A 17487-nucleotide genomic window follows, 5' to 3' on the forward strand; every position below is an offset into this window, starting at 1 on the left:
AGACACAGGGAGGATTTCCCACGTTTTCAAGTCACTCATCTAAATCCCAAATTCCGCACTGCCTAGAAATGATGAAATACTTATTTCAAGAGAAATAAGCTGGGGGACTTTGGGCTCAAAGAAAATCTGAACATCTGGATTTTATTGTGTATATCTGTTCTGAAATAGACATGAGAGAGTTTCTATATCTCAGTTATTCATTCATTTATTGGTTCATTCATTCAACCTTTATCGAGTGCCCATAATATGCCTCCCCCCACACATGTCCACTCCTCCATCACTACCCCAACACCTTAAAGAAACAAAGTATCTGCTAGTCCTTTTGGAGTGACTGGGGACTTTGGGCTCAAAGAAAGTCTGAATACCATGTCTGCTCTATGATGATCCATATCATTAATCAATCAACAGAGACGACCACTAATCACCCAAAGAGATGAACCTAGGTAGTATGTATGGTGCTGGATGGGAGATTATGGAGAAATACCAAAATGTTTTACCCTCACTCTGTAAATCATTATTATTATATACCACACTGTAACTGACCGTGCTAGTTCAAAATACTATTTTACCCTTGACATTGGGGCTTCTGCTTCCTCTAGAGAAAAACTCTTGTGTATAGGAAATGTGGTTCTTGGTTTGTGATGGGGTTTCTGCCTCTGAGCTGAACCAGATCTAAGCCAGGCTTGGCCCACAGCACATTCCCTTTAACAAAACAAAAGGAAAAACCACCACGACAGCAGACACAATGCCCGGAGCTCACTTCTGAGGTCAGCCACTGAGCAGAGTACTGAGGGAGGGATTTTCTTCGGGCCTGGCTGTGAAGTGAGTTGTGGATTTGCAGGACTATGAAGCACATTGAGAAACCAAGCTGGAATCTATTTCCAATTTGGTCTTTGGAGATATACGTCTGGGCTGGTGGTGAGATAGCTTCCCATCCAGTCTGAAAATTTAACGGCAATGTTTGCATGCATTTTGAACTCTAAAAATGTTCATATCCACAATCCCATTTTATTACTCTGCAACCCTGCAGGCGGTAAGGTCGGGTGGAAGAAAGGTTGTCAGCTATTATTTCCATTTGACAGATGAGTAAACTAAGACCAAGAGCTTGGTAAACTAAGAGCTTAAATGATTTCTTATTAAAATGACACAGCTCGCTAAGTTGTCAATGCAAGCCTGCAGTCCAAATGCCTGACTTCCAGACCCATTTTCTACCCACTAGAGCGGTGGTTCTGAAAGAGTGTGTGTATTGGGGGCGGTGTCAGCATGGCCTGGAACTTGTTAGCAAGGAAGACTCTTACATCCACCCTAGATCTACTGACCCAGAACCCTAGGGTGGGGCCCTGCAATGTATGTTTTAACAAGCCCTCCAGGGGATCCTGATGTACCTCAAGTCTGAGAGTCATTGCCCTGGGGGTGCTGTTTTCATCAGCTGCAAACTGTTCCCATGCACACATCTTTGCATTTAAGGGACTCTTCTTAATCCTTCATTTTGTTTCTAGTGCATTTGACTTCCACAGAATTGCCATAAAGTCTCTATTTAGGAGGCCTGGTCACTTAAAGCCTGGAACAGTCAGGCTCCTTGAAATCTTTTCTCGTATAAACTTCTAGAACTGGCTCTTTGCTATCTGGGGATGGGAACTTCAGCCTTCCTTTTTACTCAATCTACCTTGGAACTTTCTCACCCCAGCTAGATTTTATCTCTTCGGGAGCCATGGAGAGAAAGTGTATCTAAATATACTTCTTTAAAGTTCTCTTCTATCTAACTTGTTAATATGGTAATTTTATGCATGAATAGCATATAAAATCTACTCCAAAACTTAAATTTATCTGAAAGAGAGCTTTTGGACACCCCTACCCTCCAATGTGCCTGTGTACAGCCACAATGCTGAACACGTAGAAGGTATGAACCAAATATTTGTTGAATTTATTAGAGCCCTTTCCTTAACGCCAGAGAAAGAGGAAAGCAAATGTTGTGAAGCCCTGCTGCCCAGAGGAATCTTTATTTCAAATCCTTTCACAAGATCTTAAAAGAGGAACAGGACAATTATGTCTGATAAAAAAAAATGAATATTTGAATCTAATATGACCAACATATGGATTTTATTGTATATACCTGATCTGAAATAGACATGAGAGGGCTTCTAGATCTCAGTTATTCATTCATTTATCGGTTCATTCATTCAACCTTTATTGAGTGCCCACAAGGTGCCAGCCAGGCACGTGTCTAGGCACTTGGGGCTTGCATGGTCAATGAGGACGACATGACTTCATGGAGCCTGCAGTCCAAGGGAAAGACAGTCAGTTAAACACGTGATTTACAGTTAAGCATGATGAGTTTTGTCACAGGACACACTAGATACATTAGGAGCACATAGCAGGGTAACAGAACCATGTAGGGGGCAGAAAAATGATCAGGGTCACATGTAGGACTGGAGGCCTTGGTCCTTAGAGGCCCCATTCAAAGCAAGGCTGATGGAAACTGTCCCAAACTGGATTGACCACAGGAAGGGAAGGCCTGAGTGGAGGAGGGGCTTCTGCGGTCTGGCCGAGACCGGCAGGCGGGTCACTGCCTTGGCGTTCGGCGAAGGATGGAGATGATGGTGAAGGTCAAGAAGACCACCCCCGCCGTGCCTCCGATCATCAGGCCCAGAACGCTGCCGTCCACCTGCATGGCCTGGCAGCGCTCCCCCGTGTAGAAGAAAGCATGTCCAGAGACGCACCTGAGGGAACAGGACACAGGGGAGTGTGACAACCACCTTGGCCGCAGGTGTTTCCTAGCAACAAGCATCCTCTGCAGCGCTGATAGCAGCAAACACTTACTAAGCGGTTCCATGCCTGGGCCCATTTCAAGTGCTGTATAGGAATCAGTTAATCTGGTCCTGCAACATCCTTTGGAGGTCGAGGTGATGACCAGGCCATTCTCATCATTCTCATTTTACAGTAAGGTCAAATAACTTGCTCAAGGTCACACTATCAGCAAGTGTTTCACACTTCAAGTTTAGTCCCAAGAGGTATGACTTCAGACTTGGTACTCTTGGCCACCAAGGATTCAGGAGGAAGGTTGGGACACTTAAAGAATAGATTACCTGACACTGGCTAAGACTGTCAGCTATCGGGAAATTCCCCAGATAGATTCTGACTGCTTGGCTTTGCTAATTGGCCTATGTTCTGTGTAAGATGTAAACACTGGAGAAAGCTGGGTGAGGGTCGGGGGAGCTCTCTCTAGTATTTTCACACTGTGTCTTTAAGTATAAAAGTATTTCAAAATAAAAGTTTAAAAAAGAAGAAACAAAGTGGAGATTGAAAAGAACTCAGAGGAAATGTAGATTTTTTTGAGACAAGCAGAATGGTTCCTACATCTGCTGCTGTTCAAATGCAACCAATACCTCTGTCATCACGTACATCCTTTTATGAAACATTCTTTTTTTTTTTTTTTTTTTTTTTTTTTTTGAGACAGAGTCTCGCTTTGTTGCCCAGGCTAGAGTGAGTGCCATGGCGTCAGCCTAGCTCATAGCAACCTCAAACTCCTGGCTCAAGCAATCCTCCTGCCTCAGCCTCCCGAGTAGCTGGGACTACAGGCATTCGCCACCATGCCCAGCTAATTTTTTTGTATATATATTAGTTGGCCAATTAATTTCTTTCTATTTTATAGTAGAGACAGGGTCTCGCTCTTGCTCAGGCTGGTTTCGAACTCCTGACCTCGAGCAATCCGCCCGCCTCGGCCTCCCAGAGAGCTAGGATTACAGGCGTGAGCCACCGCGCCCGGCCTATGAAACATTCTTTAGGCTCCCATGCAAGCAAACATTATAAAAAGAAGCATTAGGTATAGCAAACTGTGCAGAGAGACAGACCTGGAGACAAGTCCCAGCTCTAGCATTTTCCATCTGTGTAATTTTAGGCAAATGACTTAAAAACTTTCTCAGCTTCAACTTCTTGATACACTAAATGGGGCTACGAAGAGCCCTTAAGCCACAGGGTGGCAGTGGGGATTCATTGAAATCATGCACGTAACATGCTCAGGAGAGAGCACAGGACACGTAGCAAGTGGTCAAGACATACCAGACGTTCTTATCACTATTATTGAAACCATAACTATCATAACAGCACAACAGAATTGACAGACTATAGCACTAATAATAATAATAATTAATAAATAATAATAATAATTAATAACTAATCATAACATCTGCAGTCAGGGGAGATTTTGGCTTGGTCCTGAGTCCCACTGTAGCAGGTCAGAGTAGAAAGTCCTTAGGCTAAAAGCTCTGGGTCATTTGGGAGCGCTGTGGTGGCGTGAGAATTTCCAGCAAAATCCAAGAACCTGTTGACCACACCCCAGAGGTGGGAAAGGGACCAAAGTTGAGAGAGATGGGGGACTTGGGACTCCTCTGCCCTGGCAGCATAACCCCCAGACCCAGGGCACACCTCTGTAGAGTCGAGGAAAACCACGTGCAGTTGACCATGGGATGTCACCTATGTCCTGCCCTGTGATAGCGCCTGGTGCAGGGCTGAGCACACGCATGGCTCGGCTGCCCCACCTGCCCCCTGCCGAGGACCTACCTGCAGCTCGCCATGCCCTTCACGTTCACACAGATGCCGTCGTTTTGGCAAGGGTTGGGGTCACACGGGTCTCTGAAGTACTGCGGCCAGTTGTGGTCCTCCAAGGGGCCCGTGTTGTCCACTGACCGCCTCTGTCGCCCGGGCTGCCCCTGGCCCAGGACTCCGGGCTGGGCTCCCACTGCCACGGCCGGGCCTGAGCCTTCCTGGGAGGCCTGCTGCTGCTCCCGGGCTTGGAGAACAAGGTCTTGGGGGCTCAGCCTTTCGCCTCTGGCGGGAACTTCAGTTTGGTTAAGGTACGTGATATCTTCCGGAAATAGACAAAAGGTGGTCAGGAAGACCCCGGGTTATTAACCAACCACAACTCACTTCTGCTTCTGCAGAAAGTTCCCTGGGCAGTTTCTATCCCTCATGGACATCACCCTTAGTGACATGGAAAAGCGGCTTTGAATCCACCTGGTTCTCATCATAATAGCTATTTTTATTTTAAAATAGTCTGATCACAGTTTTTATAGATGGAACTTACAAAAAAGAAGTATAACGTTAACATGGATAGGCTGACTGAAACTAAATTCAAATAAGCGAACATTTATAGTTGATAAGTTATCAAAAAGATGACCACTAAAATTTCAGTTTCTCCTAAGGACAGTTAAAGCTATGCATTCTTGACCAATCGAATAAATTGTGGATCTGTTGTTTTTAACACTGTCCTAAAACGAGATCCCACCCTCCTGAGTTGCTTTGAAATCAGTGTCAAATCACTAAAGTACTCAGAGGATAGAATTGTTTATTTAGAAAGACCAAGAAAAGTACCTTCAAAGTCCACGAACATGATGAGGTCATCATTTTTAAGGAAACTCCTCCTTCCCAGCATTTGGTGGGAGATGAAAGTATTCCAGCCCCAGTCGAGGCTTCTAAAACAATCACAGTTCGTATCATAGGATCCCACCCTGGATGGCTTGTCCCAGATGACAGAGCCATTTATCGCTGCAAAGTTGTAGGTAACATAAAATCGCATTACTTCTTTCTACTTCACTTTCCAGTTTGTCTTTAATAGGGATATAGAGCTTTGCTAATCAGAAAAAAAATATGTTGGAAAAAATGAGATTGTTTACTCTTCCCAGGAGAATTGAAATTCAGAATTGGGAGGTGGGAGGGGTCAAGAATCACAGCTCTGAATGATCAATTGTTCATTACTGAGCGACTCTCTTAATGAAGAGAGAGGAAGAGCTATGGCTTCTTCCTTCTAAGGCTTAATGCTTTTCTTTTGGGAAAAAAATTACATCATTCCTTTACTGATGTAAGTTTCTTTCATGGACACAGTGACATTCAGTAATATTTTAGAAGTAAGTACATTAGCTCTCCGCAGAGACTAGCAAGTTCTGAGTATTTGATAAACTATTAGCAGCATCTGTCTTCTCAATTAGACTGGGCTCCATGAGGCAGGAATCGCCTGATTTGCTTGTATTCTAAGTACCTAGCATAGAGTTTGGCACATGGTAAGCCCTCAATAGATGCTTGATGAGTGAATTTAGGAAAAAGAAGGAGGATAAGATGGCATTGGGAATTTCAACTTGATACTCCAACGTGACTGTGTTGTTGACATGTCCAAGGAGAAAGGGTTAAAGGAATGTTACTCTTCCTCACATTGATGGGAATCTCGTCTGTGGGCCCTTCCAGGTTGGGGGTGGGGTGGGGGAAGCTCCTGTTTATGCTCAAACCACCCACCTGAAGACGTGTGGGACTTGGAGGTCGTGAACACCATGCTTGAGGACATCCTGTTTCTGGCGTCGGGTTCCTGGTCAAGGATCGTTATTATCGCCTGTCTGTTTTCCACCGGCCACTCCAAGATAGCGTCATTCTCCCCGCTGCACAAGTGGAAAGCAAGTCTCAAGTAGCCAGATCTGCTGGGGTTTGCCACGCCCTGGGGGTACAATGTCAACCCGAAGCCATATCCCTCCGAACTGTAGAATCGAGGGCTCTGCAGCCTGTCCCCTGGGCTCATGTTCTCAAGGAGCTGGGAGAAATTCCGCACAGTCCAAACCCCTGTGGGGCAGGGGGTCTCTGTCAGAGTGACGTCGTCCAGGTAAATCGCCCCACTTGAGGTCTGAGGGCTGCCTTTTGTGCCCTGGAAAAGGTAGCGAAACTTCGTTTCCTCTTTGAGCGTCACGTGGGCAATTTTCCAGTTATGGTCAGCATCTCCTGGGGACAGGGAATAATAAGGTTGGTGACAGCTGTGGCCAATGCTTCATGAGCACTTCCTGTGAGTCTGGCACTGTACCAAGGGCTTTCCATAAATTATCTCATTTAATCCTCACAACAACTCCATAAAACAGGTACTATTATAAACTGGTTAAATAACTTTGTTTAGCTAAATAACTTTAGCTAGTTAAATAACTTTGTCTAGTTAAATAACATGTCTAGCAAGGGAAAATTGTATGTATGTATTTATTAGACAGGGTCTTACTCTGTCTCTCAGGCTAGAAGACAGTGGTGTCATCATAGCTCACAGCAACCTCAAACTCCTGGGCTCAAACAATCCTCCCGCCTCAGCCTCCCGAGTAGCTGGGGCTACAGGCATGTGACACCATGCTGGCTAATTTTTCCATTTTTTGTAGAGATGGGTTTTGAACTGGTTTTTGTAGAGATGGGTTTTGCTCAGACTGGTTTTGAACTCCTGAAACTCCAGAGCTCAAGCGGTCCTCCCACCTCAGCCTCCCAGAGTGCTAGAATTACAGGCATGAGCCACCATACCCGGCTGAGAAGTAGGAGTTTTGAATAAGGAGCTCAGGTAAAAGAGGGCGACAAGGCTCTTCTAGAACGTGGGGTCCTGGGCTGAACAGCATAAGAAGACAGGCAGGAACTTGGGGATCCCGGGGAAGGGGAAACTTCCAGGGCAGAGCAGCTCAGAATCCTCCAAAGATACGCCCCTACTTTGATATTTTGCCCTAGGTATGCCCTAGCATTGCACTTAAAGAGCAGAAGGGGCCGGGCGCGGTGGCTCACGCCTGTAACCCTAGCACTCAGAAAGGCCGAGGTGGGCGGATTGCTCGAGGTCAGGAGTTCGAAACCAGCCTGAGAAAGAGCAAGACCTGTCTCTACTATAAATAGAAAGAAATTAATTGGCTAACTAATATATATAGAAAAAATTAGCCGGGCATGGTGGTGCATGCCTGTAGTCCCAGCTACTTGGGAGGCTGAGGCAGAAGGATTGCTTGAGCCTAGGAGATTGAGGTTGCTGTGAGCTAGGCTGACGCCACGGCACTCACTATAGCCTGAGCAACAGAGCGAGACTCTGTCTCAAAAAAAAAAAAAAAAAAAAAAAGGAAAAAAAGAAGAGCAGAAGGAAAATGCCACATCCCAAGTGGGGACGAATACCAACCACATAACAGTAAGTAATATTCAGTTAGCCTTTTAGGAAAGTTTCATTGACAGGCCAGTATCAGAATGCACTACTTTAAAAATCCATTTATGTGGTGCTTTCAGGGAACTTACAAAGACTTGCTTTTAATTCAATGGAACGCAAAGCACAGCAGTGTAAATAAAAATCTAAATTAAGCATGGGATGTTTACCTGGTTGATTTTATGGTCACAAAGGTAACATTTTTAGCTTTAGATGAAAGTGAGTAATAATAGGTCCCATCGACAGTATTGAGACACTAACTCGTTTTCTCATTAAATATTTACAATCCTTGGTAGTATAAGAAATTCTCTACTCTTAAAGGGCATCTAGCTGTCATTTTCCCATCAAACCAGCGATGACACTTTTCTGCCAGAAAAGTGATCCCCTCAAAACCGCTGTTTGTGGAGCTCCCAGGTAGCCCACAGAATGTCTTGGATGGAGGTGATTTGGGCACTTGTTCTTAGCAGTGACTTCCATGGAAGCTTCCTCCCTTTAAGAGCAGTAGTTTCTTCTAGAGATATACAAAAAAAATAATTCCTTTCTCTGGACTCATTTGAATTGAGAAATTGTGTGTTAAATGGAAAAGTAGGAAAGCTTGTCTCTTTTTTCCTGGTTATGAATAAACCACTACCCACAACAAAAGAACGTAAACGCTTAGCTTGATAACGCTGGATATTGACTTACGGCCAGATCATCCTCACACTCGGCTGCCTAGCTTAGCATTTTAAGGCATTCATGCTGAGCTTCTTATAGAAATATACAAAGTAACCCCTAAGTACATGTAAATGATTATAGTGAAGTTAACATTAATATACACGAATTACTTATTTCCCACCAACTTCGTAAGTAGGCTTGTAGTTACTTCAGCATATTAAATAATGGCATTATTCCATTTTCTGAAACAGATGCAAAAACACCTGTGGTCAACAACTTAACTCCTCTCTCTGCAGCAGCATCAAAAAATTGCCACAAACCTTTTCCCTTCTGATCTCCACCCATGACTCACCCATTTTCCCAGGCCTGGCCCTGGCCGTCTCCAAAGTGCTACAGTGTTTCCCCAAAAATAAGACAGCGTCTTATATTTATTTTTCCTCAAGAAGACACCCTAGGCCTTATTTTCAGGGGATGTGTTATTTTTTTTAAGTACGGTACAACAATCTACATTTATTCAAATATAGTTAAGTCGTCTTCTTCTGGAACATCATCATAACTCTCCAAACCCCGAATTCCATCCTGAATTTCTTGCGAACTCTATTTCCTTTAGAACCATTGACCCCAATCTCTCATGTCGAGCAATAGGGCTCTCATGGGGCAGATGAGAAGGGCTGCTCGTCTTCTTTACCACTCCACGACAAAATACATGGGTTGTGCAGACGCACTGCGTAGCCACACCCATCACTAGGTCTTATTTTCGGGGTAGGGCTTCTATTGTGCAAATGCTTAGAAATCCTGCTAGGGCTTATTTTATGGGTAGGTCTTATTTTGGGAGAAACCCAGTAGTAAAAACTGGATTTATATGTTCTGCTTGGCCTCCTACAAAACTTATTTCACCCTCACATAAACCCTCAACACTGCTTCTTTTCTGAAGGGTTAATTTCTGAACGGTTAAACATTCATAGAGTGGTTAAAACATGCCAGACATTCAAACATGCCAGTCTGGGCTCTTAGAAGAGGAGAAAGGAGGTGGAGGAGGAGGATATGGAAGAGGAGGAAGAGTGGGAGGAGAAGAAAAGGAAGGAAGAGGGGAAGGAGGAGAAAAGGGAAGAGAAAGGGAAGGAAGAGAAGGAGCACGATCCTAGATTTTTTCAGCCAAAAGCAATCCTTGCATGAATACCCCTGAGTACCTTGAAAGGTCTTCACCTTGACCAGCTTGCGAACATTGCCGGTACTGTCATCCCTCCTGACCCAGACGACAAGCCTGTCTGAAGGGCTTCCTGTCATTTTGTAGAAAAACTGCAGGCACTGCTGCTTCCTCTTTGGGTAGAGAATCCGGGACTCCAGCAGGGCCGCCTCTTCTGCTGCGCCTGAGCTGGTGTTGAATTGCATGAAGTAGCCGGCACCTAGGGGAAGAGCAGCCACAACCCATCTCTGGCTTCCCACGCCCAGGCGACGTGAAACAGCCAACGACAGCCATCATGCAGGCAAGAAAAGCTAGAACTCTTCCAGGGAAGACAAAAAGAAGGTCGTTTGTCAGTAAATATTCTCCATCTCAGTGGACATAGTCACTTCACTGGCTAAGGTGGCCGTCTCCCTACTGTCTCTTTTGATGGCCTTCGTCCCCAAAGTTGTGACATATATACCCCTGGCTTAAACACAGGCTTCAAGCGAAGTTTGACAGAATTGGATGTTGGTTAGAGGAATTCTATTTTCCTTATTAACATCATTGTTTAAATCGGAGATTCACGTCAAGGGAAAGAGTTGGTCTTTTCGTTGTATAAGAAACTACAGGATTCAGAGGTTTTGGATTTGGATTTTAAATATTCACAATGACAAGAGTTCAATTTCCTCTGCTGCTAGCCTAATAACTGGGTGTAATATCAGTGATAAGGAATCATCTTTACTATAAGAAGGTGCATTCAAGACCTCTTAGGGACTAGTTGAGGATTTCTCCTGAATGTAAAGGAAAGCTCTGGAAGAACACTGAAAAAGAGGTAAAAATTGTCTACGTTAGTGCCAGAGATGGGGTCTACCTAAATTGGATGTCTCAAAACTCTTTCCCCTAAAAGCAAGCAAGCAGCTAAACAAACAATGTCATTTGGAAAACTGCACACTTTTAAAAGTCAAGCACAATGAAAAATTCTTGCATATAAAGATGTTCTTTAAGCTGTATTCCAGCATTCAACCTCTTATCCAAATGCTCCAATTAAATATTTCACAAGATAAAAATAAAGTGAGTGTATAGTACAGTGCTGGGTACTCTGCTATACTCCCTGGTACTCTGCAATACTCCCCAGTACTCCCTGCTTCTTCCTGCCTCACATGAGGCACTTGCCTTGCATGTTGGCAGCAAGCATTGATGGTTTAAATAAGCTTTCCATAAAGCTTAACGGTCTCTTAATGGCCTTAATGTTACATCAGGGAAAATTATATTTCCTGTATGTTCTTTCCAACATTTGAACTTACTAGCTTGTGACCTCTGCATTATAAATTACTGAATGCTTGAGATAAAATACACAGAAGATCTCACAAGGCTAAAAAGGTTTCCAGGTGATCCTTGCTCAAGAATTCCTGTTCAGTTATACCAGGAAGTTTGAAGTGAAAATCAAACAACTCAAGCCTGGGATTCAGGAGGCCTGAATTCTTATCCCAACTCTGCCAATCACTAGGTGTTTATTCATTTCTTTGGGTTTCAAATGGGAGATATGTTATACCCTATGGGATCCTTCAAGATATTTGAGTCTATGCATCTAGTTGAACAATGCAAGAGGTCTCTAGCATAGGAACATAGTTCCATTAAATGCCTCCTGTGGAATTAGTATAATGGCTAGTCAAGTTCCCCAGCAGAGCTTTTCCAGATATTTCTTCTGGGGTGTGGTTCTTTCCTTTCTTACTAGGGTGCTAGAACATTCTTCTAGCAGATTCTGCTCACATGAACATCACCATCCTGCTGAGCTGGAAATTGTACATTAGCCTAGCCGCAAGCTCACGGGAGAGGTCGGATTAGAGGCTGCAATGGAAATCCAGAGAGAACTTTTCTAGATTTGGATCAACCTTTGGACACTTGGGATGATATGTTTGATAATCTGATATGCAAGAGAGACTTTAACCCTTCTGCCAAGGGCAGAGGAAAAGAGTCATTGGCTAATGACCTCTGACATTCCCTCTGGTGGCCTGGCATCTGGGTGACAGGCTGGGTCCCTTCTGGGGAGAGAATGTAACCAACTGTTAGACAGTCACGGACTAAAGGATTTCACAACAGTACAGTCTTTAAAAAGCTATTATCATCTGTGACCCTACCTGCTTCCAAATAGGATTGAGATGATGATTTCAATGGCAGGCACATAAGAAAAGGATGCTATTAGCATGGGAAGATGGAAAAATAGAGAGTGAAGCTGCTGGTCTACAAGTGGGTGCTGTGTATACATTATCTTCCTCCTCACTGTAAAGTCAGTAATAATGTCTTGATGTTCAGAGGGGTTTACAAAAGCCAAGATGTTAAAAAAGGGGGGGGGGGCACACATACAATACCCTGTGGTCATAATTAGTAAGTCATAGAGCCAAATTTCATACCAGGACTGTCTGACTTTATGGCTTTTTCACTACACAAACCATATATAGGACCTCTCCGAAGCTGTGTTAGCCAATACGGTGGCTACCAGACATATGTGGCTATTGAGTACTTGAACTGTGGCCAGTCCAGCCTGAGATTGCTGTAGGGGTAAAATATGCCGCAGATATCAGGTACTTTGTATTAATATAAAAAAGTGAAGCATCTCATAACAATTTGTATATTGGTCACATGTTGAAATGCTAATATCTTGGATATATTAGGCTAAATAAAATATATTATTAAAATTAATTTCACCTGTGGAAGTAGCATAATGGCTAGTCAAGTCACCTGCTAGAGCTATTCCAGATATTTCTTCTGGGGTGTAGGTGACAGGCTGGGTCCATTTTTGGGAGAGAATCTAACTAACTCTTAGACAGTCATGGACTAAAGGATTTCACAGTAGTATAGTCTTTAAAAAGCTACTATCATCTGTGACCCCACCTACTTCCAAATAGGGTTGAGATGATGATTTCACTTTTTATGTGGCTATTAGAAAAACTGGCATTACAGACATATGTGGCTCACATTATGTTTCTGTTAGAGGTTACTGCTTTAGAGACATTATCATTATTTACAAAGTCGTATCTTATCAATCATACGTGCATGTCAGTTTTGCTTAGATGCATCTTTCTTTTTGCGTGATCAGAACCTGGATGCTTTCTACTGAGTTAATAATTAAGATATGAGAAATGTTCTTTGTCCTTGTTTAGATTTTTTCAGGTCTGATAACTAACATTCTGACGGAGGCAAGACATGCTGGCTGGCATTAGCTAATTGAACCTGCTGAACCACCTCAATGTGTTTACTTTCTACCTTTACCAACCTCTGCATTGTCCCAGCAAGGTGTGATCCACTTGTCCAGCCTGGGCACTGTCCTCATGGACCCAGTCAGCATCATCTCTGGTGCCCTGAATCATCCCACAGATGTTTGCCTTCTCAAAAGCACAGTGGTCCAAAAGGGTGTGAGTTGAGGCTGCGAATGACAGTTTTGTCACCTGGTTAAAAATGTTAAAAAATCTCATTCCAAAGAGCTAATGTCTTAAGCCACTGAGACCACATTGTTCAAATACAACAGGATCAGGAGACTTTCATTTTTTTTTTTTTTATGTTTTTCTCAAATGCAAATCCTACCGTCATCAGATAAATTTTAGAACTAGCCAACATAGACATAGCCCTACTGACCTCACAGAGTCAAAGTAAAAAGGCCTATAGTCATTCTTTGCTATGTGAATGCCAGCCATGCACTCCTTTACATTAAGAACAAGGTACTTATAACACTGGGCTTTCTTCTTAATAAATCTTCTGCACATACTTACTGAGTGGAACCAAAGATTGTATAGCGGGAACGTCTTAGAAACACCCCATCCCAGAGGATTAGCTTACTCTAAGGATAACTAACCTGGGTAAAGCATTTTGCAGGATATAAAATATTTCCAAGCCCATATCTGGATATTTACATAATGATGCACCTTTCAAAAGGAGCCTCAACAAGGCAGGCAATAATAGTTCCTCCCCTTTGTCCAATAATTTGACTTTACAAAACACAACTGCATACTTGATTTTTATAACCATCCTGTGAAGTAGGTGTTATACTCTAGAGACTGACCAACTAAAGTTATGTAGTTTATTCATGTTCCCTTAAGTAGAACATTCAAGAAAAGGAAGGGGAACCTCTAAGGCTGAGGGAATCTTTGTTGAGACTGGTTTCCCCAGGTACTCACTGCAGTTGTACATTCGGTTCAGCCTCTCTAAATCCAAGGCACTGAAATCCAGGCGCTGCCCAATGACCGAGTCAAACTCAGCAATCTTGGCTGTGATGGTAGGGACACTCTCATTCTTGTTAAATGAGAAAGGTGCGTAGTGCATCACAGACTCGTAATCATAGGGCGTGTTGAGGTCTGTGATGAAGTCGTCATCGTAGGTGTTAAAGTTGTGCTCATACCCTGTTAGGGAGACAACCCACAGGTCCTGCTCAGTCATATGGTTTTCCCCAGGCTGTCCTCTTCGACTAGATACTTAGAGATGCTCCAAAAAAGGGGAAATAATGCATCTTTGATTTAAATAAATATACTTATTTTATAATCAATATAATATAAAATCACTGCATATCATTATTAATATGATATTAATATATAACAACATTATAATGACCACAAAATACATGTTATAAAACATAAATATATACATTATAAATTATTAAATATATATGCTTTTAAGTCAAAGATGCATTATAAATATATGTATATAAAAGTCCATGTGTGTGTATGTAGAAGACTTTCAGAAAGAGAAGGTAAAATAGCAAACTAAGGCAGGTATTCCAAAAAAGCAGGACAAGGACTTTTTTGAATTCAGGAAAATGTTCCTGATCAATTATGTTCGAGATACATCTTTCTAATAACCAAGTACATGAGCCACCGAGTCTGCTCAGAGCTGTAGGAAGCCAGTTCTTCTTGGGTTAGGAAAAGAAACTTTGAGGGGCAGAAGGAAAAGTAAGCAGCAGCGGAAAGCAGAAGAGAGGCATCCTGTCAATGAAAGCTCACCCCCTGCTGCTCCAGAAATAGCCCCAGGGAGAGAAAAATAACACAGGAAGAAGAAAACTTATTTTTCTATCAAAATAGGAAAGGGAAATATTTTTCTAACACTAGCGTGGGTGAAATAAGATGTGTTGCAAATGTGAAAAGCTGAACAAAATAACTGATCAGTTAGCTGGTTTTTGGTTAATCAAGAATTTACTGTTCTAGCTACAGCAATGGAAAGGTTTGCAGATTTTTAATTCCCTTCTTTTGGAGTGATAGGAAAACCAAATGAGAATGCTCATAACTCTTCCAACCGCATAACTTCCCATCCTCATGTTCTTCTCCTCTAGCGCCCCATCCAGTTGTTTTTAATGATCAGAGAGAAGAAAATGTAACTGCCTCACACACGGGTCCATACAGGGCAAAGAAGCCTGGTGAGACCCAGTGGTGCTAAAGCGAGCCTCCAAACACTGTCTGAAAAGCTAATAAGCAAGACCTTGTTTGAGCAAGAGCTTGACCAAGACTTTATTATAACTGTAAAAGCAGAATGCTGACGTTTCATTCTTCCCACTCACAGGGGTTTTCATTGGGGATTACTTGGGAGGGATCAAAGCACTTCAAACGTAGGACAGGACTCAAACAGGGAAGGAGAAAGTAAATCCTTGCAGAGCACTTGGTGTCAAGATGTCATGTGAGGTGACGGAATTGTAAACAGCATCAAGGTGCTGGTGAGTCCGGGATTTCTTGGTGACTCTCAGTAGCATCTGAAGCAAGGCACTTTCAGCTTGCTGGATGTGTTTCAGTTAATTTTCCATTAAACTATCAAGTTATAATAGATTATTATTTTAGCCTTTGTTATCAATGGTCAAGGATTCTTATCAGAATGTTTTACACATAAATGTTTGGAGTAATTTTTAAAAAATTACTCAACACATTTGTGTTGGGCTTACTATCTCCTGGGAGCCATGAGAGGGAGGTGGTAGCCCTGACAATGAACAGGACAGGCATAGTCCTGCCTGCAGGGGACTTACAGCCGAGAGACTTAAAGAGAGTATAATCCAAGGAATATGCTTCTATAAACCAGGGGTCAGTCAGCAAACTTTTTCTATACCAGATAGAAAATATTTTTGGCTTGCAAACCATATGTCTTCTGTTGCAACTACTCAACTCTGCCACTGTAGCACAAAAACAGCCATAGACATAAACCAATGGGTGTGACTGTGTCCTCATAGAGTTTTATTTACCAAAGCAAATGGATATGGTGCATGGACTATGGTTTGCTGACCTCTGCTATTCCTCAGAAGTTGAGTTTTTTTCCCTTGTGGAAGGGAATACATTAGGAAAACAATTCTGACTCAAGATAGGGAGGTGCAATTGGGGAGAGAACAACATTGCCAGTACAGTGTCTTCCTAGGTTAAGCAGTAAAACTGTTATCGACTGAAGATGAAATACAGTAAAAGTCATAAATGACCCTGAGAAATAATACTGCCTGTGTTTATAAATCTGATTGGATTTGATATCGCTTTTGGGAACAGTTCTCCAGTGATTGCAGGCAATTTAGATATATGGAGCTGTACCTAATGAAGATACAGATAGGAGATAAGTAAATATGTGTTGAGCAACCCATCTTCCACCCAGAGCGAGACAGGCTAGCAAATGACCCGAGCAAGGGTGTCGGCTCACTCTGATAAAGGGGACCTCACTTGGCCTAAAACCATTTGAAAGCACTAAGCGTTGTCTTCTGTAAGACTTAGAAACATTTTCTGTTTTCTCATGAAATTTTCAGCAAAGCCAAGCATATGAACAGGAAGTTAAGAAATTCAAGCCATCAGGCAAGTATAGACAAAGTCTAATAGTGCCATGAGTCCCACAATCAGAGATTGTCCTTTGACCTGTGACTTCATTCTCCTTGGCCCTCTACACACACCCAGTTATGAATCCAATCACTCCTAGCAGACAGGGACATTAAGTCTGATATGGTAGTTCATCTCTGGGTGAATACTCTCCAAAACTTCTCTAGATTGGACTAGGAGGCAAAGAATAACAGTAGTACTTGGCCTCTGGCTCAGTATTTGGGTGGAAGGATGGTGGGAGTATGTGTGTGGGTTCAAACTTGGTGATCTTCTACAAGTTACACAGTTTTCCTCTTTCCCATACCACTCCACATTTGTAGAAGTATCATATGAGAAAATGAGGGTTTGGGAGGACACAGGTTGAGAAACCCTACAGGTGATTTCACTATGATCAGCCAGCCCTACCCCTACCTTATGTGAGAATCCCTGACCACCTTATTCCAAAATGAGATAGTTAGGGCAAAAATCTTTTAATTTTAAAGCTTGACCAGTTCTCCCAAGCACCTAAAAGCAAAATTATTATAGATGCACTACAGTATAAGAACCTGCATATGACATTGGGATCTAAGTAAAACATACCTACACGAGGCTATTATTTGCTTTAAAAAGCCCTGTGTGGTAACAGTTAAGGCATTTTCAATACACTAAAGTTTCATTAGTCTCTTACTGCCAAAAACCAATGCTTTTCCACTCCCTAAAATAATTCCAACTAAAAAACTGGTTATCTTCAGAAATACAATATTGACTCTTTTTTTTTCAGCACATTAGGAAACCATTCAATAAATAATGTTTTAATATGATCAAAAGCACTCTACTTAGTTGTCTCAAGCAATTAAGGAAATAAGTATTTAAGGAAGTCTAACAAAACTAAAGAACATTGAAATTGT

The 17487-nt window shown here is 42.5% G+C and overlaps 1 protein-coding gene across 1 annotated transcript in view; it reads right to left on the reverse strand.

Moving 5' to 3' along the window:
- Window positions 1–2403: 2403 nt before the first annotated feature.
- Window positions 2404–17487, reverse strand: part of MEP1A (meprin A subunit alpha) — a 31111-nt gene continuing 16027 nt past the window's right edge. Inside the window, exons 8-14 of the mRNA XM_076003309.1 lie at window positions 13952–14173; window positions 13054–13203; window positions 9805–10020; window positions 6286–6759; window positions 5371–5544; window positions 4561–4864; window positions 2404–2720 (exon numbers count right to left, since the gene is read on the reverse strand). Coding sequence (XP_075859424.1) covers window positions 2564–2720; window positions 4561–4864; window positions 5371–5544; window positions 6286–6759; window positions 9805–10020; window positions 13054–13203; window positions 13952–14173 — 1697 coding nt within the window. The 3' untranslated portion in view covers window positions 2404–2563. The remainder of the gene's footprint in view (window positions 2721–4560; window positions 4865–5370; window positions 5545–6285; window positions 6760–9804; window positions 10021–13053; window positions 13204–13951; window positions 14174–17487) is intronic.

This window comes from Microcebus murinus, chromosome 5, assembly GCF_040939455.1.
Source record: "Microcebus murinus isolate Inina chromosome 5, M.murinus_Inina_mat1.0, whole genome shotgun sequence".
NCBI lineage: Eukaryota > Metazoa > Chordata > Mammalia > Primates > Cheirogaleidae > Microcebus > Microcebus murinus.